At 37.3% G+C, this 25,661-nt stretch overlaps 1 protein-coding gene across 2 annotated transcripts; it reads left to right on the plus strand.

The window, feature by feature from the left end:
• The first annotated feature begins 11,782 nt into the window (after window positions 1-11,782).
• On the plus strand, window positions 11,783-16,803 carry LOC137810892 (protein FAR1-RELATED SEQUENCE 6). Of its 2 annotated transcripts, none has more exons than XM_068612383.1 (3): window positions 11,783-11,936; window positions 12,147-12,188; window positions 14,651-16,803. In XM_068612383.1, exon 3 carries the CDS (start codon window positions 14,651-14,653, stop codon window positions 16,652-16,654), a length of 2,004 nt encoding a protein of 667 aa, XP_068468484.1. In that variant the 5' UTR covers window positions 11,783-11,936; window positions 12,147-12,188; the 3' UTR covers window positions 16,655-16,803. The 2 variants fall into 2 exon arrangements, with proteins under 2 accessions (XP_068468484.1, XP_068468485.1); XM_068612384.1 differs by having other exon boundaries at window positions 11,797-11,936; window positions 14,117-16,803.
• Window positions 16,804-25,661: the final 8,858 nt, after the last annotated feature.

Here is a 25,661-nt window from a genome sequence, read left to right on the forward strand (position 1 = left end):
TCTTGGATATCTCTTCTTAAGCCACTTACAAACCTAGCCATCTTTGATTCTTCACTTTCATGCATGTCAATCATGATTAAAATTGTTTCAAGTTCTTTAAAATAAGCATTCGCACTTTGTGTTCCTTGATGAAGCCTTCAGAGCTTCAACAAAAGGTCTTTCCTATAGTGTGAAGGCATAAATCTAGCATGCATGCATTCTTTTAAATCCTTCCAAGAGACCACGGTTGGTCTCTTGTTTAAACCAATGTCCATGAGAGTTTTGTGCCACCATTGCATGACATAGTCCATAAATTCTAAGGAGGCTAACCTAACTTTTTGGTCATTTTGGACCTCATGTACATTAAAAATTTGTTCTACTTTAGCCTCCCAACCTAAATACACATTAGGATCACATTCTCCACTAAAACTAGGCAATTTTACAAAAGGTAAATAAGGCTTAGCCACATTTTGGCGCCTATCTTCATAATTGTGTATCCTCCATTCGACTTCTTCATGTCCATGATAATTTTGAAAACTTCTTTATTCATATCTATGATGGTGCCTCTGTCTTTGGGGTCTTTCATTTAGCATTTCCAATCTTTGGAGTATTTTCTCCATTTGTCTCATTTCTTCCTCTTTTTGTGCAATGGTTCATTTAGCTTCCTTTAATTCTCCTATTAAAAAAGCTTTTTGAGGAGAATGAGGCTTAGATGATTCACCACTTGAAAGATAATCCATAACAACAAACAAACACAAAACACAAAACAAATAATTAGAGAAAACAAGTTAGAGGTAAAAATTGCTCACGGCAATATGAAGAAAACTGAATCAATCACTCAAAGAAAATTTTTCTTTCCTTAGCCAAAGTCTCTCTTGTGGATTGAATAACTCTCAAGTGAAAGATGCCAAAGCAAACAACACTTGCTCAAAGTAATATCATCACAAAACTTGAGGAAAGAATAAAAGACAAACAAGAAAGTTTAAAACAAGAAAAGGCTAAACCAAAGGTAGAAGAAATATGACAAAACTTTGAATAGAAGACAATCAAGAAAAGCACAAAAGAAGACTCAGAGAACCTTACTAAACTTTTAACTATGAAACTTTTTCAACTAGAAAAATGCTAAAGAAAAAGGATACAAAATTCCACAAGGTAGAAAACAATTTTTCAATCAAGTTGAATCCATAGATGTGAAAATGAAATTCTAAACCAAGTGCTAAGCAAGATGCCTTTTCAAACAAATGTGTTGTTGTTTTTCACGTCAATGCTCACTATTTTTTGTGTGTGTAAAGTATGGTATTGTTTTGGAATTACTAAAATAGCTTGTTGTTTTGTCTCTTTTTTTTATCCTAATTGCATCATGCACATTTTCAAGAACATTCAATTTCACAAGAAATTTTGGTGGATTCAAGATAATTGAATACTTGAATTCCTATGTTTGGAACTTAACATCAACTTTTACTAAAACAAGTTTCTAATTGAAGTGTAAATTTCACAATTAAAAAGAAGTAAGTAGAAGCAAAGTAATAACACCTAGAACATTAAGAACATATGACATAATCACAAGAGTAAGAGAGAAAAAAATTTGGACAACAAAGTAAACATTCAAAAGCGAAAATAGAAGTGCTAATGAATAAAAGAGGTGCTGAAAATTAAAAACAAGTAATGGCTGGATTTTAAAGTTGCTTGAAAGTAAGAGAAAGAAATTAAAAGTACTTGAAAGTAAAGAATGTAAAGACAAGGAATTAAAATTGCAAGAAATGTAAATTGCTTGAAATTAAAGTGCCAAATCAACTAAAAAAGATGAACACAACCATAGTTCATGCTACCACATGATGTGAGTTGATTTTAGGTTGATTCATTAGGTAACACTTTTTAGAATTAGGATCGGTAATTCTTAAGCAATTAAGGTGAGAAGTCTAAGGAAAATCCCCACTGGACATTAACTTAACAAATTCCTTTACCAAATTTGCCAAACAATGAGGACTATCTAACACCATCTCACTCTCAAGGGTCCTAGGAATAGCTATAAACATATTCTTTTGGGAAAACATTACCTTTTTGACCTCTTGGTGGAAAATGAGAAGGCTTCTCTTGGAATTCTTGTTTTCTTTTTCGATCTCTCTCTTTTCTTTCATTTTAAGTTGGTCCTCATGGACTTCCTTTGGTGAGCGAGATTTGAGTGTGACCTTATGCCTATGAAAGTTAAAAGAAATTTTGTTTGTAAGGCCATAATGAATTGTTTTTCTATCAAATTGTCATGGCCTACCTAAAAGAATATGAGTAGCTTTCATAGGTACAACATCACACAAGACCTCATCCTTGTATTTGCCAATGGAAAAGGCTATGAGAACTTGCTTATTTACTATGATCTCCTCTTATTCACTTAGCCATTGAAGCTTATAAGGCTTGACATGAGAGATAGTAGACAAGCCAAGTTTATCTACTACTCTTGTGCTAGCCACATTTGCACAACTACCCCATCCACTATTAAAGAACACAACTTATCATTGATGAGATATCTAGTATGGAAAATATTTTCTCTTTGACTTTCATCAAAGGGTTTCAAAACTTGGCCTAGCATTTGTCTCACCACTAATAAGTCGCCTTCACAAGGAATCTCACTCTCATTTTCACTTGAGGATCTAGAGGTATTGGGAGACTTAGAGCATTGGGAACTATGATCACTTAAAACTACCCCTTAATGCGCCATCATGTTACGTTTGGAGGGACAATTTGTAGCCATGTGACCATAACCTAAGCATTTAAAGCATTTTCTACTTGAGGTTTTAGTTGGGGATTTAGGAGTGGATGGTGAGGGCTTAGAATCTCTAGTTTTGTAAGTGAACTCTTTAAAATTTGAAGGAAAAGTTGAAGAAGTTTTTTGTTTTTCCAAGAAGAGTGGTAAAAGTCATCATTATGAGATTTTTGAAAATAATTTTTCTTTGAAATTTGGGATTCTACCTTGATGGCAAGGTGAACCAACTTTTCTAAAGAAGAATATTCATATAACTCTACCACATCTTGGATGTCCCTTCTTAGACCACTTACAAATATAGCCATTTTAGATTCCTCATTTCATGCATGTCTACTTTGGTTAAGGTTGTTTCAAGTTCCTTAAAATAAGCATCCACACTTTGTGTACCTTGATGAAGCCGTTGGAGCTTCAACAAAAGTTCTTTCCTATAGTGTGGAGGCACAAATCTAGTGCGCATGCATTCTTTCAAATCATCCCAAGAGACCACGGTTGGTCTCTTGTTTAAATCAATGTCCATTACAATTTTATGCCACCATTGCATGGCATATTCTAAGAATTCTACGGAGGCTAATTTTACCTTTTGGTCATCTTGGACCTCATGCACATTAAAAATTTGTTCAACCTTAGTTTTGGGATGACTTCTCATAGTGTGATGGTCATTTGCATCCCTGGTCATCTTCTTGTTAGCTTGGCTTGCATCATGCCCCCCAGGTTCGAGAGAATTCGACCTCGAATTTAGAACTCCTGTAGATAACACAGTCAATGGGCTCACACATAAGATAGTGCAAGGAATGGGATGTGAACTAGACATATGTTCCTTAAGCTTAGGGAGTTCAAAAGATGGGCCTCTATATACAGACCATGTTTGAAAAGATTGTTTGGGAATGACAAATCTTTTGGAAGAAAATTGTCTCAGAAGGTGTAAACCTTTAGGAGGTGTTTGAAAATCATTCCTAACATTCTTTAACAAAGATGGTGTGTAGGTAGAAACCTTTGGTAATGAAAAAGATAAGGAAGAAGAACACCTTGGAGGTGCAATTTGTAGCATGACTCGAGCCAACATGATTGATTTATTGGTGGAAGATGATATGTTGTGACTCAGTTTATCTTTTCTTCCTTTTTCTTTTTCATTTTGTCTTTTTGTTTTCATTTTTAATTGGTCCTCATGAACCTCTTTGGGAGAGAGAGGTTTTCAGATAACCTTGTGCCCTTGGAAGGTTAAAGTCATTTTGTTGGTTAGGCCATCATGTAGAACTTGTCTATCATATTGTCATGGCCTTCCCAAAAGAATATGTGTTGCTTCCATTAGCACAACATCTCATAAAACCTCATGTTTATACTTTCATATAGCAAAAGTTATGAGGACTTGTTTATTAACCATGATTTCTCCTTCGACACTAAGCCATTGTTGTTTATAGGGCTTTGTATGAGAGATAGTGGGTAAGCCAAGCTTTTCCACTACTCTTGTACTTGCCACATTAGCACAACTACCCCCATCTATTATCATGGAACATAACTTGTTGTTGATAAGGCAACGGGTGTGGAAAATATTTTCTCTTTGGGTGTCATCCAAAGGTTTTGGAATTGTCCCCAACATTCGCCTTATTACCAATAAGTCACCTTCACAAGGTATCTCACATTCATTATCACTAGGGTATTTTTTTTAAGGGGAAGGGGAGTTAGACCTAGAAGATTGATCACTATGTTCACTTACTACTTGCTCCCCCTTGACCATCATGGTTCGTTTTGTTGGACAACCGACCGCTATGTGCCCAAAACCTAAACATTTAAAACGCTTTTTACTTGAGGTTTTGGTAGGGGATTTAGGTGTTATGGTGGAGGGTTTAGAATCCCTAGGGTTGTAAGTGGACTCCTTTACAAAATTGGAGGGAAAATTCTTAAAAGAAAACCTCTTTTTATTTTTCCAAGAGGAGTGGTAGTAGCCATCATTATAAGAATTTTTGAAAGAGGTTTTCTTTGAAATTTGTGATTCAACCTTGATTGCAAGGTGAACCAATTTTTCTAAAGATGAGTACTCATATAATTCTACCACATCTTGGATTTCCCTTCTCAAGCCACTTCCAAACCTAGCCATTTTAGACTCTTCACTTTCATGCATGTCAACTTTAGTTAAGGTTATTTCAAGTTCTTTAAAATAATCATCCACACTTTATGTTCCTTGTTGAAGCCGTTGGAGCTTCAACAAGAGCTATTTCTTATAGTGTGGAGGAACAAATCTAGCACGCATGCCCGAAGTAAGTCAGAAAATCATCACACAGTGACTCTCCATTTATAAAGAGGCCATACTGGTAGCATAGAAAAAGCAAAAAATGGGCGAATATAAGTGTAATACCGCATGAGAAGAAACTGAGAAATTAATGAAGGTCGGCTTCATCAGAAAATCACACTATACAACATGGTTGGTCAATGTCATAATGGTCAAGAAGTCAAATGGCAAGTGGAGGATGTGCGTAGATTACATTGATCTTAACAAAGCATGCCCTAAAAATTCTTATCCCCTACCGAGCCTTGATCGGCTTGTTGACGGAGCAGCCGATCATACTATCCTCAGGATACAATCAAATTCAAATGCATCCGAGAGATAAAGAGAAAACGACTGTCATGACCAACTCCAACAATTTTTATTACAAGGTCGTGCTATTCAACCTTCAAACTGTCGGTGCCACCTATCAGAGATTGATGGACTACATCTTTAAGGATATGCTTGACCGAAATGTTGAAGTATACGTGGACGACATTGTCATCAAATTCGACTAATGCGAACAACATAATAAAGATTTACAAGAAGTTTTTCAAGCCCTTCGCCACCACAGTGTGAGGCTTAACCTCAATATGTGTGCATTCGGGGTAGAAGGAGGGAAGTTCTTAGTTTTATGCTCACTCATCGTAGTGTAGAGGCAAACCTTGAGAAATGCAGGGCAATCACTGAGATGTGAAGCCCTGAGAATGTCAAAGAAATTCAGAGGTTGATCGGACGGCTTACAACACTTACTAGGTTTGTGGCAAAACTCGTAGAAAAAGCTAAGCCTATTGTGCAACTTCTACGAAAAGCTTTTGAGTTCTAATGGACGGACGAATGTGAAAGAATATTCCTCCAATTAAAATCTTTCTTGGCGTCTCCTCCGATCATCCAAAAGTCGAACGCCAAGGAACCTATCATTGTTATCTTGTTGTGTCAGAAGATGTGATCAACGCGATGTTGGCTCAAGAAGTGGAAGCGGAGAGCGACCAATATATTTATGGTACCAAATGATTGAGAAAGTCGCTCTGGCCTTAGTGATAACCGCACGACGGATGCAAATGTATTTCCAAAATCACCGCATTGTAGTCATAACTGATTACCCCATTATGAAGATTTTGGCAAAACCTGACCTGGTCGGACGAATGATAGGATGGGCGGTAGAACTGTCGAAATTTCAGATTCAGTATCAACCCAGGGGGGCAATCAAATAACAAGCTTTGGCTGATTTCACAGCTAAGCTTAGTCTTCGACCGACCGAGGAGGAAGACTCCCAATGGACTCTGCACGTTGATGATTTCTTTAACAACGGATCTTACGGTGTGGGAGTGGTACTCGAAAGACCAGATGATGTCCTCATTGGACAACCTATGAAGTTTGAGTTTAAGACATCAAATAATCAAGTCGAGTATGAAGCTATTATAGCCGATCTTAACCTCACCCTTGATTTAGAGGTAAAAAGCTTATATATAAAAGTGACTCCTAACTAGTGGTCGACCAGCTTAACGATGAATTCGACGTCAATGAGACATTATTACAACATTATTATCATTTTGTACAGGGTCTGATTGCAAAATTTACTAAGGTGACAATCCAACATATCCGCCAAGAACATAACACCTGGGCTGATATGCTTTCCCGTCTCGCAACGGCTAAGAAAAAAGGACTTCACTGGTCGGTCATCTATATGACCTTAAGCAATGTCAACGTTAGTTCAGAAGAATGCATGACGACCGATGCATAACGAAGGTGGATAACACCCATCAAACAATTTCTAATACATGGGAATTATGAGGCGCATTGAGAAAAAGTGATGAAATAGCAGGCCGCCCGGTTTCTACTCATCGGTCAAGATCTTTATCGAAGAGGTTACACTTAACTACTACTGAAATGTATCACCCCCGAACAAGCCACCTATGTCATGCGGGAGATACACGAGGGGGTTTGTGGTACTCACTCGGGAGCTCAAACAATGGCAGCTAAAGTACTACGATCCGGTTATTACTGGCCGACCATCCAGGATGATTGTACAGAGTTTGTACAAAAGTGTGTTAAATGTCAAGAGTCGGTAGCTTATCCCACTGAAAACTGAAGAATCTTCATTACGTTCTCTCCCCATGGTCGTTTGTAAAGTGGGGGATGGATATCATTAGACCCTTTACTCCAGGTAAAGGACAATGCAAATTTCTCTTAGTAGGTATAAACTACTTTACTAAGTGGATAGAGGTCGAGCCCTTGGCGACCATTAATGCACGAAATGCCCAAAATTTTGTTTGGAAAAACATTGTCTGCCGATTTGGAATACCGCATATCATCATCACTGTCAACGGTCGACAGTTTATCGATCGAGGATTAGCTGAGTTTTACGATAAGCTGGACATCAAGCACATTACAAGCTCGGTAGAGCATCCGCAAACCAACGACCAAGCTGAGGCCGCCAACAAAATTATTCTCAATGAATGAAAAAAGAGGCTCGACCCAGCCAAAGGTAAGTGGACCGAAAAACTTCTCAAAGTCTTATGGGCTTATCGATGTACACCACAATCCACCTTGCAAGAAACCTCATACAGTTTGACCTATGGGACGAAAGTTATGATTTTTGTCGAAGTAGGAGAACCCTTTCTACAACGACAAACACTGGACTTTGATTTGAATAAAGAAAGTTTTTTGGCCGGTCTCGACCTTATTAACGAACTCAGAGACAAGAGCTAGATAAGAGAAGAAGCATGCAAAGTGCGGGCAAGGTAAAGCCAAGAAACATCCAAAAGGGAGACTTGGTTTGGCGAATGCACAGCGACGCCCGAATGGATGACAGTATTCTCGAGTAACTGGGAAGGACCGTTCCGCATTGCAGACACAACAGCCGATGGATCTTACTATTTGTAAGTTTTGTCAGGCAAACATGTACCGAGAATTTGGAATGCCACGCATCTCAAGTTTTATTATAGTTGATGACATTTAATACAATAGAGTACTATTTCCTCGCTTGGTTGTTTTATCCTTAAGGAAGGTTTTCCACCGAGAAGGTTTGAACGAGGCACTTTAAAAATTATCTTTTTTTCCACATGACTAGCCCGATCGACTGGTCGGAAATGATATGGAGTCCCTAATCCAACCAAATCCATTGAGGAAAACCCTTTAACCAGCTTAACAAAACACCACAAATAGTGGCCTGAATAGAATTAAGGAATTGCAACTCCAATTGCATTTATCAAGAATAAAACAAATATTGTGTCGAGAGATCAGAATACAAATACTGCGTCAAGCGATAAGAATACAAATATCGCGTCGAGCGATCGGAATACAAATATCGCATTGAGTGATTGGAATACAAATATCGCATTGTGTGATCGAAATACAAATATCGCGTCAAGTGATCGAAATAACATAATTAAGTAAAGCTGAAAATCCCTACCTCGTATTCCCAAGACATATTTTCTTTAATTATAAAGTAAAAGTGTAAGTTTTATCATACTCCACTGTTCATTCGATCAGATTTTATTTGTATAGCGCAAAGTAATTTTTCTACCTACCTGACAGTTGGATATGTGTTACTATCGATCTAAAATGTAGAAATTCGGTCTCGATCAGTCAGACTCATGAAAATCAGTATTGAATATATATATATATATATATCATATTGATTAGTCCATCATAAAGAAAAAGTACTTAAGCATATAAAAATGTATGTTCAAATTAAACATAAAGTTGTTCATGCACACCTTGGGTCTAGGATATAACCAATTTAAAGCGATTCCAGTATTTCTTCAAAGGATGCATCCGACTCATTGTGGGGTGTTATGTTCTCTTCATGGTTGGCTTCCTTCATTTCTTCATCAGTGTCTCTGTCGAGCAGCACCAACTTCCTTTCCATGACATCTTTCTCGATATCATACCTGGAATCTTTGGCAGGAATGTCGTGGAAGAAGACTGAAAAAGACTTTTCGGAAATACTCCTCACTTATGCTAAGTATAAAGTATTAACACTTCTCCACTTCCGCAAATAATATCTTCTCCTTTTCTTCAGCTTTCACCCTCCCCTTGGCTAGCTCAGCCTTTAGTGCCTCTATCTCGACTTTCAATGTTCGCTAGGCGTTCCCGACTGCAATACTTTCTTGACGCCCCTTCTATTTGAATGCTTCCATGACATCCAAGCTCGCTTTCAAGAAATTGGCAGACTCGGCCAGCTCCGTTTTCAACTTACGCACCACCACAGTCGTGGTCCTTTCTAGCTCTTCTCCAAGCGTTCGGCCAACCAGCAATGTCCAACTTTGTAACTCCATCCACTTTGCTATCAAGTTGTTGGTGGAAACGACCCTCAACACACTCTCGTCCTCCAGGGTGATGGAAATTTGCATCCCGACGCCACTTGCAGAAGAAGGTTGAGCATGGAAGGCTGTCGAGACGATGACCCCGCCTCCGTATTTTGTAAGGTCGTCTTAGCTAGACGCCCTCTCTTTCGATTCGCCGGGGGAGGGTTGGTACTCGGAGGAACGACATCAATCGGAATGGCCAGGTTATCCTTCTCAATTGCTTCGAAGTTGCCAATCTTTCTATTGGTCGTCTGACGCCTCAAGTTAGTCATGAAGTTTCCCAGATTTGGACAACTCGTGTAAGGTTGTCAGTTCCCGAGTTGGTAACTTATATGGAAGTTGATAAAAAACAACCAGAACCGATCGATCCAACGGTGACATGGATGACCTCGGCCAGGTACCAAGTTGGGTTGGATTTTGGATCCAACGAAAAGAGAATTTTGTTGGCCCATTTGTATCGTAAAAATAATCTCAGTCGTCTAGCTTCACGAATATTTAAAAAAGGTATTTTTCTTTGAAGTTTTTGTATGAGGTGCTAAAAGCTGCAAAACGAACATTCTCGATCGACTCGATAGGGATAGCCAAGTCTCAAGAGTGCTCGAACCAGTACTATAATAAAACAAAAATGATTGGGGTGAGGGAATAAGCTAGAAAATGTCACAAAGAACTCGGAATGCCTGAAAGGCCGCCCACGAGTTAGGGTGTAGTTGAGTCGGGGCCATGTTGAGGATCCGAAGGACACCCATGGTAAAATCATCAAAAGGTAGGGTAATATGCAAATAAGCGAAAAAGGTATTATAAACAAAAAAGAAATCATGGGGTGCGTTTTCCCGACCATGACAGACTCGGTCGGTATAACCATAGATATCGGTCATCAATGCATCCGAAGAACAGTCGAGTTTTATGAAGGCAACTTTGGACAAGAATTTATCTAAACTATTGGAATCCTTGAAGCCAGTAGGGATATTTAAGACACTAGGGTCAACCCACTCATAATTCAGACCTTTCGACCTCTGGCCGACTGAGCGGTCCGAACTACTCACCTCCCCCGCACTACCATATGTGGTGCGAGTAAAGATGAAGAAGACATCACTAACCTTAGTAAATGTATGAAGAATGAAAGAAAATTGGGGAACTCGACGCTTAGAGCACTCAAAAATATCTTTAAAAGCAAAGCAAGCGTAAACCCTATTTCGTTCAAATGTCACCCTATTTATAGGAAGCCCAGGAGGAGAGAGAATAACGTATCATCTACTCGGAGCCGTTAGATCCACATCCATCCAGTGGCTCATAGCACTCGGTATACGAAGCGACACAACATCCCAACCGTTATAAACATCTGATTGAACAATGCTTAGTGAAGCGACAATATTTTTAGAAAAAGCAAACGTCACATCTTTGCAACGCATTTAATGTCTCTAGCGGTCCTATCACACCTCGAGAATTGCAACGGTCATCTCCGACTCTTCAGAAATTCATTTCTTCGAGGTTGGGGGGCAAGTGTATCGGTAGGTACCGGACGAGTCTGTCTTGACCTCAGTAACCGAACACCCGAGTCAAACAACATAAAAGAACAAAATAAATAAATGTGCAACAACAACATAATTGCGTTGAATGAGTCAACCCACATTCCAAAATATATGAAAAATATCTCTAATGTAATAGACAAAACCAAATAAACTGAAAGATACACCCCCAGATATGAAGGAACCGCCATGCACGTCAGTTAACAACTAATTTAGCCTATAGGTCAAAACCCATAAACCAAGCACTATAACTAGAGCCTTTTGTGAAGAAGTAAAGTACATTTTTCATATTCTACTAGAGTACATCTAAATCATAACACTAACTTGAGCATCGAAGTGCAATCGCAGGTACCCCCAACCGACTGAGCATCAATATTAAAGGAAGGGGGTTTAAAGGAATTTGGAGATCATTGACACGTCAACAATTGTACATCCAGTCACAGATACTATTTGGGCCCCTCCGCCTATACAGGTACACTTATATTTTGCTTTTTTTTAGATTTTAACTTTTTTTTTCAAGTAATCTTATTTTTGTATTGTTTTTAATTTTTGTTTTATACGTGTGCTTTGTTAAGGTTATCAGGTTGCTATTACAATAAAGTTTGACCAAAAGTTATTTAAGGAGGGTTCAAAACCTTAACTTTTGTAAAAAGTTAAAAGCTAGGGAATTAATTTGGATAGTGTGATTAATTGGATCATCATAGTTTTTTATTATGCATCTTGTTATCTAGATTTAAAACTTGCTTTTATAACCTAATTAATCCGTTAAAAATTTGACATTTTATTGGAAGTTAAAGTTGAATTCACTATACTCTTACCAAAGTTAATTTTTTTAATAGATAAAAACTAGAAATTTGAAATAAAACATAATCTACCACAAATATTTGTTATTGTCAAGTTCATATTTGAGTATTAAACTACATAAAATATTTAAACATGAAGTTTTGGGATTCCGAAAGAGTTTAAACATGAAGTTGACTAGAAATAAAAAAAGATGGTGGAAGTGGGAAGTGATGAGCATGCTCATTTTGCCACCGTCACAGCCACAGCCACAGCCACAGGAGTGTGATGCCCGTAAAACCCAACCGCTATAAAAATAGGTATTTTTCAATTCAAAAACTAATTCAACTCCTCACAATGTTCAGTGCTCACTCACTCTCAATTTTTCTTCATGGTTTTCAATTTCAATGCGCGTGGTTTAAGTTTCTCTATGTGATGTGTGCATGGCCGTTTCGCACCTTCACTGCAAAATCACCGAGTGTGTTTTCCTCTAGTATTGTTTGATGTTATAGCTGCCTTTGCTTTTACAGGGGAAGCAGTTGCTGTTGTTGTTGTTGTCGTCGTCTTCAAAGGTTGTTTCTCATTCACCACAAGATGTTCTCTATTTTGTTTCTTATGGCTGGACTACTGAACACAGGGAAAATTAGGATCAAGGTGGCCTAATCAAACGATTTAGACTTTAGATTTTGATAAAACTCAAGCATAGGCATAATAAACATTTTTACTTTAGATTTTGAGGTTTTCTGCACCAGATATACTAAACTAACTATGAGTGAGACTCCTGGATTTGCAAAGGGGGGAGGGTTATTGTACACAACCTTCCCCTTGCTTATGCAAAGAAATTGTTTTCGAATTCAAGCCCACCTGGTCACAAAGGGTAAGTTGTCAGGGCTCGCCCTCACACTAGATATATTAAATTACAGTCAAAGTTGTTGATCGTGTGTTTTTGAACCCTTAAAATAGCCACGGTGGTGAGTTGTCAAAGCAAGTTCGCAACCAAATAACCTCATTTGCCTCTTCAGTGTAGAATTGCCAGTGAAATTGGTTGTGTTTGACAATTCAGTGTAAAATTGGCATGAAATTGGTCGTGTTTTGTTTTTTTCAATATACATTGCAATGGATGAGGTTCCCATCGTTGTATAGTCGGAGAGATTTAGATGTATATAACTAACCTTACTCTGTCCCCATATTTTCCAAGCCTCCAAACATTTGTGTAGTTAACAAGTCTCCTTTATAGTTAATGGGGGTATTGTTCTCTTTATTTCTTTTGCCAAAAACAAAATTCATCCTTTTCCTCCTGTATGTATTGTTGATTGTCGAGAGTTGCAATGTTGACATTGATTTGTCTCTGTCTTTGTGCTTTATAAATAACATCTTATATCCCTGATTGCTTCACGAGCTTTGATTGTACTATATCCTGAGGACTTTACCTTATTTTCTTACTATCTGTATTATCTAATTGAAATCTTAGTGGCAAAATTTGTTATGGTAAAGCTCTGTATATGTCTTCTAATCTTAGAGAATTTTTGAATTTGATGATAGTACTGTATTGGACTTTGTACTTAACCAGCAGAAGAGGGCTTTAAGGCGTTTAGCCCTTCCACTGTAGAAATCTTTATGCATGTTTTATGCTTACACTGGTGTGCTCTTACCTGATTCTCTGTCCTTTTAGTGATTAAATTGTAGTGTACTTTGAACCAATATTTAAGTAAACATGGTGTGGAACAACAATTTATTTTTCATGAAATTTACACGCTTTGTATCCTGTCGAATCTTTATACTAAGATAGTCAAAAGTGTAACAGATATGTTCATACATCAATGTTGTCAATTGCGGTAGCTTGTCCACCATACAATATGGTGGATGGCATTGCAGACAAATAGAGGAAGCATGATAGCTGAATTAAAAGAAATATATAAAACACACACAAATATCTACTAAATACTAAATGTAATAAACTATAGAAAGTAATAACACATCAAGATAAAAAAGTTAGCAAATATTCTATGAAATAAAATGCATCAAGGTCTCAATATAACTAACGAGAAAAGATAAACACCACACAACTAAAGATATCCTAGAAGAAGTGAGAAGGAGATGATGAAGTAAAAAAAGGGATCGAGAAAATGAAAAAAACGATGATGAAAAAACTGAAGAAAAAGATGTTGACAAACTGAATAAAAAGCTAAAGGAAAAGAAAAAAAAAACATAGAGAAGAGAAACCAGAAAAAAAAGGAAAGAAGAGATTTAAAATTGACAGTGTTTGCACCCACCCGTTATTTGTATGTATGTATATGAAACATAACTTATTAGGAAGATAAGCAGTGTTCATTTCTGAATCCATGAGTATGCATATTTGTTCAACTTTTGAAAAACCCTTTGGAAAGTCCCAAAGCTTTCTCTAAGATCAAGTATTTTATTTGTTCAGTGACACTCAATAGGATTAACACAAATGACTTGTTGAATATTCATACACAGTCTCATACTTCCCTCTCTACAGGCGTGTCTGTTGTGTGATTGGTCTCGTTCAGAAGCAGTAGGTCCCTTTATTCCTGTTTGTTATGTGCGCATTTTGCTCCGGAACAACCTTTTCAAGGTTTTAAGTGAGCATTGGTTGTAAGTGTGGGCATCCTATCCTGTTGTAAAGTAGTTTCAATGGCTCACAATTCTGGTAAATGATATTAAGCTAAAATTTTGTGGAGTTGATGCAGTTATTTTTTCTGGCTGAAGGGTTACATTTCTAACTGTATCTTTTTCCCCTTTAACATGTTTGGGATATGATTATGCTTTTGTTTCTGATAGAAAGAACGGGTGACCTTGTTTTATTCAATTTTCTTGTGGCTCCCCTATTCTATGTTTTTCCCTTTTTAAGAGGATATCTTAATTTTCCCCTATCTGTACTTTTCCTCTTTCATTCGTTTATAGATTTTCTTTATCAATACAAAATATTTATTGTGTATTTATTCCCAAAGACTGTACATGGTATGATTGTATTGATTATCTGTTTTCTTAAATTCTTTTTATTTTATTTTAGATGGAAGAAGTTTGTCTGAATAGTGAGCCATTTTTTGATGAAAGCGATGATGCTGATGTTGAAGGTTCTTCTGTAGCAGAACACGGACTTGAATCTTTAAACTCACAACCGAAAAACCCTCCAGTTCCAACAGTAGGTCTGGAGTTTGATTCCTTTGAGGAAGTTTACAACTTCTACAATATCCATGCAAAGGAACAAGGCTTTGGAATCAGAGTTAGCAATTCTTGGTTTAGATCAAAGAAAAAAGAGCGCTATAGGGCAAAACTTAGCTGCAGTAGTGCTGGTTTTAAGAAAAAAAGTGAAGCGAATAATCCAAGACCAGAAACAAGAACTGGTTGTCCTGCAATGATAGTGATTAGAATGGTTGAGTCCAGGAGATGGAGAATAGTGGAAGTTGTGCTTCAACACAACCATCAAGTGAGTCCTCAGAGCAAACAATTTTACAAGTCACACAAGAAAATGATCCTTGAAGCCAGCAAATCACAACCACCTCCAGAGCCAGTAACAGAAGTACACACCATCAAGTTGTATCGAACAACTGTCATGGATGTTGATTACAATGGTTACTCAAATTCTGACGAAAGTCGTGACACCAATTTTGATAAATTTAAATGTTTGGAACTTAGAGAAGGGGATGCCAGTGCTATATACAATTATTTTTGCCGAATGAAGTTGACCGATCCAAATTTCTTTTACTTGTTTGATATTGATGATGATGGGCACCTAAAAAATGTTTTCTGGGCTGATTCCAGGTCAAGGATAGCTCATAATTACTTTAATGACACAGTTACAATAGACACAACTTGTTTGGCAAACAAATATGAGATCCCTTTGATATCATTTGTTGGTGTAAACCATCATGGACATTCTATATTATTGGGTTGTGGCTTCCTTGGACACGAATCAGTGGATTATTTTGTATGGATATTCAAGGCATGGCTTAAGTGTATGCTTGGTCGTCCTCCACATGTTGTTATTACTGACCAGTGCAAGACATTGCAAATCGCAGTTGCTCAGGTTTTCCCTCATGCTCGTCATTGTTATTCTTTGCAGTATATCATGCAAAGAGTTCCAGAAAAGTTGGGAGGGTTGCAAGGATATGAAGCAATCAGAAGACAGATGTATAATGCTGTCTACCACTCATTAAAGATAGTTGAGTTCGAATCTTCTTGGACTGATATGATTAAATGTCATGGACTGGGAGATAACAAGTGGATTCAGACACTGTATAAGGATAGGCATCTATGGGTCCCTGTTTACCTAAAAGATGTTTTTTTTGTAGGACTCATCTCAACTAAAGAAAATGAGGGTCTGACTGCATTTTTTGATGGTTATGTGCATAAACACACATCCTTTAAGGAATTCCTTGATAAGTATGACTTAGCTCTGCACAGGAAGCACTTGAAAGAAGCCATGGCAGATTTGGAGACTAGAAAAGAAAGCTTTGAATTCAAAACGAGATGTAATTTTGAGGCCCAACTCTCAAAGGTGTACACAGAAGAAATCTTTAAAAAGTTTCAAACAGAGGTTGAGGGCATGTATTCTTGCTTCAACACAAGACAGGTTAATGTCAATGGATCTATAATAACATACATTGTGAAAGAAAGAGTTGAAGTTGAGGGGAATGAGAAGGGAGTTAAAAGTTTTGAAGTTTTATATGAGACTACAAAATTGGATATTCGATGCATTTGCAGTTTGCTCAATTACAAAGGATATTTGTGCAGGCATGCGTTGAATGTTCTCAATTATAATGGCGTTGAGGAAATCCCATCTCGGTACATTCTGCGCCGTTGGACTAGGGATTTCAAGCAAACCTTTAATCAACTCCATGCTTCTAGTAATATTAATACCTACCACCCTGTCCACTTGTATACCCATTTGTTTAACAGTGCTCTTCCAGTGTTAGAAGTAGGGGCACAGTCACAGGAGCATTATATGGTTGCTGTAAAAGAATTGCAGGAGTTGCTAGATAAGTTTGATATAGAGGACAATAACTCGATGTAACCAATCAATACAAGATCCTCATTCCCCACTTATAACCATTTTACTACTAATTGACAGTTTATAAGCCTCCTGTTCTTGGTTTATTCAAGTTTTTGTGCTACTGATGATTGTATAAAATGAAATGCCAATTGCATACATTTTCTTTTAAATGATTTTGACTGTGTTGATACTAACACAGAAGTAAGCACTCTAGCTTTTCACCTTTAAATTGTATTAGGTATTATTATAATAATCATCGACCTATTTTAAATTTCAGTGTCTGTTTATATGCAACCTTCATACAGATACCCTGAGAAATTTGTTAGTTTTTATATGTTTTGGGATACAGTTTTTTCCTCAGTCATTTAGGTTTTGTTTTGAAGATCTCCTCTACACAATTCGTCATTGTTAAGAAGTCTCTTAATTCCTAAATACCAAAAAGGAAACCATGTTACTGAGTCATTCCATGTCGGACCAAAGCTTGCAGAGGCCTCGAATGGATACAATTGTAATAAAAACCAGGCTTATGATCCGTTTGAAAATGATTTTACCAACTACTTTTAAATATACACTCCATACTTTGACTTTGTCTAAGACTAGCATATTGATACTATCTGTCATTGAGAAAATGAGATTACTTTCACATCAAGTTACATCGAGTTTACTTACAAGAGAATTTACTATTTTGATTTAAATGTAAATAAAAAGTTTTCCCATTAAAGTTTTATTAAAGTCATTCTAAAACCAACTAATTAAATATTATGCTCGAGATCACAATATCAGGAAATGAGTAATTAACTTAATTGTATTTTTTGTTTTTTTTTTACTTATAATAATTCTAGAATTCTTGTTTTTCGAGTTTATATAAATTGAATTGAATCCTTTAAATATTGTAGTTACGTGACTTTTATTTCTTTTACCAAAAACTTATTAAATAATGATATGACATTAATGACTTATATGGGACTATTTAAAGAGATGCTAGCATATTGGAAAATTTCACTGATAGAGCAAGTTTTCCCATTTAATTTTTAAACATAGCACATTGTGATTTTTATGTAGTTAATTCTAGGAGCTTAACGTCATTCGAAGAATTTAGAAAACGAAGAGAATTATAATGAATGAATGGATTCCGATTTATATTGAATTTAAGACGAAAAATTCAAAAATTACAATTGAAGTTTTTTCTCTGTTTTTTTTTGTAAAGCTTTGTCCTGAAACACTTTTATATTAGATGAGTATCACGGTTTCTCCATGAGGTAGAAATTCGTTCTCCGGATATACAATTTTCAATCAACTTGTGATTAAGTTAAATGTTGCTGGAATGTCACCTGGAATTCGATTCCTTAATTACGAGGTGTTTTTTTTAATCTGTTTTTCAATTTAAAATAAGGTGAAGGGGGGCATTTTGGAGATAAAAATGAAAAAAAGTAATGAATTTAAAAGAAATAACTTGAGAAAAAATGAAAAAATTAGTTATATTTCGTATGTGTGCAAGATTTAATTAATTAAACAAGTAAAAAATTACATGAATAAATTTTTATAAATAGATATATATTGAAGACTTTAAAATTAGCAAAAATTTTAAGCAAGATTATTTTTAACAAAATTAAAGAATTTTGACCCAGTTTTTGGATGTGCAACTTATTTTTTTTTTTTTTGGTTTCGATACCTATATCCATATCTAAGCCCATGCTTATGAGTGACAAAGTGGGTCCATTGACATGCTTTTGGGTCCAACATCAAAGTGTTTTTGGTTTTTTAACGTGTAGTTTGTTTCTTTTATGTTTTGATAACTGCGTCATTGTATTTATTGTCATGAAAACTATATAAAAAAAAGTGAAGGTCTATTTCTATAATTAAAGTCCATAATTAGGGGTAACCAAGTATGAAGTTTTACTATAACTTAAGTTGTTGATAAACAAGTATGAAACTTTGGAATTGAGTACTTTGAAGTGTTGAGAAAAAGTAGGAAAAAAATACATCAAAATTTAAAAAAAAAAAAATGAAAAATCAATTACCAACAATTTGCAAGAGAGTTGTTTCCAGCAAGTTGAATTGAGCAGCGAGTTTTAAAAAAATTATTGCAATTATTTGGTGAACTGTTTTGCAAAATTCTAGTGACAATATTTAGTTTATTGATTGAAGTTTTGGTGATAAAAAATTTAGAGGTTGAATCCAAATATAAAATTCAACATAAATCCAACAAGTTTATAAAAATTTCTTACTAATTTTGTATTTTTTTATTTTATTCATAAATATTTCTCACTAATTTTGTAGTATTTTTTATTTTATTTATGTAATCTAGATCCTTTCTTTAGGATTTCAATTTGTGTGCTAGACTTTCTTTGTGAATCTTATTTTCTTGTCTAATCATTTGAGTATGTCAATCATAAAGTTCCTCTTGAAGTAGTACTTGTTTCAAATTGTGTTTTTGTTGTTTTAAAATTGCTCGACCTCTAATTTGGAGTAGCTAAATACCTTGGTGATTATTGGAGTTGTAATTTGGTGAAAACTAATCAAAGTTGAATATCCTAAAGAGGCAAAGCAAGGAGAAGCAACACAAAAAAAAAAACACAACAAAGAAAGAGGAAGAAAACACCTTGGAGTGCATAACATAGAATTTTTGTGTATAAAAAAATTGTCCTATTGATTGTATTGCTTTGAGTTGTAATTGTGCTTAAACTTTCATTTAGTGGATTAATTCTTATGCTTTAGTTCAGTGAGTGCGTCTTCATGTTCCAGTGAGGCTTGAAACATGTAGTTACCAGGTGTTGGGGGGGGGGGGGGGGGGGGGGGCATTTGGGTAGGTATTGTGAGTGAAGTTTGGAACCATAGGAATAGGGTTGTGTTTGAGAACGGAAGGGTGGACCTAGTGGAGGTTTTTACCGTGGTACAAAGGAAGACTTGGTCTTGGGTCACAGTAAAAGAAAAATTGGTTGTTTTCTCTTACTCTAATTGGTGTTTGGAACCTCTCTATTGTATGAGGTATTTGAAAGACTGATTCCTTGTATTATTTAACTAACGTTTTGTTTCCTGTCTTGGTAGTTGTGGTGTGGTTTGTGCAGGTCTCATTGGTAAATCCTATCTGGCAAGGTTGGACTGAGGTTTGGAAGGTTTTGTATGTTTGTGCAGGTTGTCTTGGTCTTTTCTTTTTGGCAGGGTAGGAGTGTTGTTCGGAACTGCATTAAAGGAAGTGACTCTATGCATGATTATCGGTTTGGTGTTGGATTTTTTATGATGTTTGAGCTGAAGCAAAATGATATGTGGTTCTTTTGGTTACTGGTGTGGCCAGATTGGGAAGTTGTTAAGTGTTTTTGCGGTTTTTTCTGGCTTATGCATCCTCCTCGTAGGATTGGGTGGTTGTTGTTAGTAATTGGTTTTTTGGTACAACTCAGCTTGCTACGAAGATATGGTTTAGTTGTTTAGATGTTATGTCTTGTATTGGTTTTGTTGTGCTTGACACTTGGGTATGGTACTTCAACCTGTTGCCAAAGACTATGTTTTAGTTGTTAGATGTATTTAGTTGTTGGGGGTATGTTCTTGATTGAGGGTGTGACATATTGGTGGGGTGAGGTAACTGTATTTGTTGGGTTTTTGTACCTTGTCGGGATGTTATCTTTGATTTGTAGTGTAGTGTTTGTCGGATTCATGGTTGGCAGGGTACTAGAAAACTTGGTTTTGGGGTTTTGTATAATGGTTGGGACACCCCTGAAGCATCTCATTTTATTTTATTTATTCTTTGCTGATAAAAAAAAAAGGTGCCAAAAAGCCTCACCTAGAAAACATCTAGTTTTAGAAGTTTAATTGTTTTTATTGCTTTCAATTTCTTGTTTTAGTAGTGTTTTCATCTTGTTGTGTTTCTAAGAATTTGCTCAGTGAGAAGTTTGTGAAGTGTGTTGGGATATCTAGCTAGGAAAGGCTTGATACTTAAGTGATCCTAGTGATCCACCTCTCTTTCCTGGGAAACTACCTAGTGCATTGAGCTTATCTTTTCTCTTTGAGAATTGTTCTTAAAACAAGCTTTAATCATGTCTAAACAAACTACTCACTTAGAGAAAATGACTCGAGCTCTACAAAATCTCTTTTAAACAAATGACTCAAGATCTCCAGTCACTCCAACCAAGGCAATTACAACATGAGAATCAAATTAATGGAGAAAAGAAAGAAAGAAATTCTCATCTTGCAATTCTAGAGGAGGAGTTGAGAATGATTAAAGAAAGAAATAATTATATAGTGAAAACCAAAAGAGCCTTCCATCTAGTTCTAGGTCTAGTGATTCTCATTCTAATAACAGGGAGTCTTAGAATTAATGACTATTATCAACCTACACCTAGGAGAACTAGAAGAGAAAGCGTTGAAATAGAAACCAAAGTTGACTTACCTTACTTCTATGGAAAGGAAAATGTTGGAGTCTACTTAGATGGGAAATTTAAAGTAGAACAACTTTTTGCTTGCCACCTTGTTAGTGAGGAAAGGAAAGTACCCCTGACAACCTTAAGCTTTCAAAATAATGCAATGTATTGGTGGACAAACCTAGAGAGAGAGAGACTTCTATTAGAATTATAGGGCTAAAACAAGAGAGAGAAAGGGAGGGGGGAAATTGTTTTTGAAAGATTTTCGCAAGTACTTAAGGTAGAGTGAAAGGTTAATTAATGGAAAATCTTCCATCCAAATATAAAACTGATTTTAAGATTGATCCAGAAAATCAATCGGTTGTTTTTATCAAAACAGATTTAAAGCAATTTAAAAAGTGTAAGGATAGATAGATTCACACAGAATGTTTATAATGGTTCACTCAACACCTGAGCTACATCCATTCCTCAGAAACCACTGATGATGGAAACCGTCTAGCCTCATACAACCATATAATAAGGAGGATGAAGACCTAGAGGTTGTTTATTGATTTAATTACAAATATGGGTCTAATTGGGCTTTTGTTTATTTTTGTAGGCCCAATCAAGAGGACAACTCTAGGTTGAAGGAATGTACGAACATATCCAATAAGACCTCCAACTCATCATGGTCCTTTCAGAGTGACAGAGGCCCTTGGAAATGGGGCGTACAGGCTTGAGACGCTGGAGGGAGGCGCGATTCCTCGTACATGGAATGCGACCAACCTCAAGTTTTATTTCAGTTGAACGGTAGCATTGTACATAGTTCTTAGGGGACGCTCTTTTTCCCTTATAATGGTTTTTTAATGAGGTCACCCAATAAATTTCGATTGAAGTATATTCTCGAATTGTTGTATAGTCCAGATACGAACTGTTCCCTTGTGTTAGAGGTCTCGATAGTGGGAAAGGTAGGTTCGTAGATAACACCTGCCCCCTCGAGTGAGAACGCCAAGGTTGAACGAGATGGTTCACCAGTGAAATCCTCCTCGTCTTTGAGCAAAGATGAGGTCAGATACGAACCCGTTCCCTTGCGTTAGAGGTCTCAGGTGTCAGCTAGCCTAGCCCATTTTTCCTCGTTCAACACCATGCCTGTACCAAGGTCAGAATGCAAGGGGTATGCAAAGCAATATAGGATGCAAGAGTAAACATACAAGTATGAAGAGACAGAATATTCAAACATAAAGAGCTGATAACTGGTATACACAACAAAGTGAGAAAGAGATGAGCGAGTACCGATATAGCCTTTGAGATCGGAAGGGCTGAACTCGTACTTGATCAGTTGGGCAGTGTTGAACACCGCCCCTAGGCTTGCGAAGACTTGGCAGAGCTCGCGATCATGGGGAGTCAATTCTTTAAGAGTCCTCGGCTTCTTAAACTGTAGTTTCTTCACCCAGTAGAGTTGGAATCCATCTAGAAGGGTGTAGTCATAGTCGATGCAACACACCTTGAAGAACTTCCCTTTGAAGCCCTTATACGATTGTTGGAACAAGGTGAGGAGAACTCTCCCTGCCACCTCATTAAAGCTTACCCAAAGCTTTTTCCCTGGACTCTTGGCCTCGAAGAAATGGAGGAAGACGTCTACAAAAGGGGTGTGCCCAAAATGGTTGCAGAGGATTGCAAATGCCTTCACAAAGGCCCAGTTGTTGGAGTGCAGCTGGGCAGGGGCCACATTAATCTTCGTTAGTAGAGCCCGCTCGAACCTCGTGAGGGACAAACGAAGCTTGACCCGCTTGAAAATGGTGGCGTAAAGGAAGAAGAAGGGTTCCCCATCGTTTGCGCGTTCATCAGCGCACACGGGCTCACCCTCCGCGCAGGGTTGAACGGACACATATGCGTCGCACTCCCGCCCAAACACGCGGAGCAAATGAGCGGCCTCATCCTCCCTATGCTTCATCACATCCTTACTAGAGGTGAGCGAGGAGGTCTCAGCCGGGAGGTCCTTAGAGGCCCAGGGGTAGAGGGCTCTGTAATCTACTTTGGGAGGAGGGTTGAAAGTTGTTTTCATTCGAGCCATCTCGAAGAAAGCTAAAAGGCAAGAAAAAGAAAGGAGAAAACGAAGGTTTAGAAGAGGGTGATGGCATAACCCAGCAAAAAACTAGAAAAACCCCACACTCGAAGAAAACTCAGAAAAACAAAGGAACGGGGAAAAATCAAAGAAAGCCTAAAATGCAAGGAATTTAAACAGACCCAGGCAGTTATCAAAGTGCGAAATCAAAGAACGAGGGCGATCAATGGGTCAAAGTCATACCTTTTGTTGGTGAGAGTCGAAAGTTCTGTTTTTTCGCAAGAGAGAGGTGAGAGTGTTTGTAGAAGAAGAAGATGAAGCGTGCAAGAGATTTCTGATAATGGAACAGTGATTGGAAGCGCGCGTTTTCGAAAAATTAACGTAAACTAAGAAGCGCAAGCAGCGTTAAGTCCTAGCCGTTGATCAAGACACGTGTGCGCATATTAAAACGGGCGCAGAGAAATGTCACTTCGGTGCACTGTTCACGTCCTGTCACACAGAGCCACGTAGGTTGCTAGGGGCGAGGACTTAGTCTCTTCGCTGAACAAGTTAACAGCTTGAGATTGGGGGGCTTATGTACCGACCAGTCCTCGGGTGTAGTTGACCACTAGTGGACGTGGGGCCACGAAGGCTGGGTCCCACGAGCGGCATGGGCCAGCGCCTCGCAGACATCACATCCAGGGCATCAAAGAGTGATCAAGCCTCGGTCATGTAAGGTGGGTCCCACAAGCGGTATGTTCGAAGTGCCTTGTAGACAGTACGCCCAGAGGGTCGAGGAGTGGTCAGGCATTGGTCATCAGTTCTATGTTGACGTGTCCTCGGACCTCGGTAAGTAAAACAGTAGAGCTGGGCCATAAGAGATGGATCCCAGACAACACACCAGTTAGGGAGAAGCCTAGATCACGAAGGGTTCATGCGTGCGGTGTGGATGATGCGTTCAGGCGTAACACAAGTAAAGAGCCGCTGGAAGAGATATGACCCATAAGAGTCACGCTCCAGGGGTAAACTGCATGCATGACACGTGAACAGCTAGGGCACTCCTAGGACGGATGACCCCAGATATTAGGTGCACAAGTTGGTACCCAGGTGGTCATCCCGTTAGAGGTTGCACTCCAGTAAGGGAGCCTTACGCGTTAGATTGCCTTAAGAGTGGGTGATACCGGCGCTAAGGCACACCCTCAGTAACTTTAATTGTGGTTAACGGAAACAGTGGAAACCCTAGAGTATATAAGGGGTAGTATCAAACTTAATAAGGTATGCAACATTTACGCGAATACACACACAAATTACACAGAGAGCTTTTTACAGCTTACTTTTGGTGTTTCCTAACCCTACACTGACTTGAGCGTTAGAGTGCAAACGGCCTTTAGGGCGCCTTTTGTCTTTGCATTTTCAGGTGTTTGATCGAAGAAAGGCACGAACGAAAGCAGGGATAACGGGCGTGTGATCGTCGTAGGTGTGCGAAGATAATCGAGTCAATCGGCAGGAACATGTACTAATTAAAACCTTGGGGTGTTTTACTTTTACGTTAACACTCCATTTAGTGGTTACCTAGTAAACCACACTTACACAACACTTCCATCCCTACCTCACTTATATATGACCAAGATGGATATGTGGTAGAAAAAATTCATAGGTAAAATAAATGACACATAATATGGATCGTATAACAGTGGAACTTTCTAGGATTTACAAATTATTCACCTTGTTCCTATGCATTATCACATAACTCGTCTTCCCGTACACTTGCAACCACTTTCAACATTGCAAGTGAACCCTCTAGGATCTCGTGCCCCCATTAAAACTTAAAAAAAAAATCATATCAATGTCTGATAAAAATGATCAAAAGAAGTTTTAACTTGAGAGACATAATGTCAAAAAGTTGTCATAAGAATAACATCTGGTGAATATTGTGAGAAGCTACTTTAAGTTAACAAACGCATTGTAAAAAAATACTTTACAAAGCATGTTTTAATAAAACTCTCATTCCTTAATTGCAAGTTAATAATATGCAATTCAAAGAGATAAGAGTGGAAATATATTTACACTAGCTGTTTTTAGACTAGTTTATCTGAAAACCTAGACTATGTCCAATTCTTTATCAACATAATCAAATTCCATTAACAAACTAACATGCAATATACAAAACGCTTTGGACCCTGTCAACCATTGGCTAAACAAAAAGTATTAGTTGAAGCATAACCACTTATAGCTAAGATAGAATACTATTTGAAACACCACCACTCTTTATTAAACACTAAGTTAATAAAGTGTTCTTTTAAAGATGTTAGCAATAAGATTCTATGCAGTATTAAATACAAAAACTCATTATTAAAAATATTATATTTTATAAATTAAAATATTAGATAATTATAAATTGAAAGAAGTTTTACCCAAATTTTACTTTTATACATGCATTAAAGATGTCATAATATGAAGATAACATTTGTAGATAAAAGAAGTTAGAACGAGTAGCAGGTTAGTCCTATTTTGTCTATATTGTTCTTATCAACTTTATGAAAATTGTTTGGTAGACAAATATATATACATCCACCCTGTCTTCGGCATGTAGTTAGTTCGATCGTTACAACTTTAGTATCTATCACCAAATTATTAAAAATATATAAAA

This window comes from Phaseolus vulgaris, chromosome 2, assembly GCF_051622355.1.
Source record: "Phaseolus vulgaris cultivar YP4 chromosome 2, ASM5162235v1, whole genome shotgun sequence".
NCBI lineage: Eukaryota > Viridiplantae > Streptophyta > Magnoliopsida > Fabales > Fabaceae > Phaseolus > Phaseolus vulgaris.

Excerpts from the sequence above, each read along its gene's own strand:
- LOC137810892 (XM_068612383.1), top strand. The coding sequence starts at position 14,651 with ATGGAAGAAGTTTGTCTGAATAGTGAGCCATTTTTTGATGAAAGCGAT.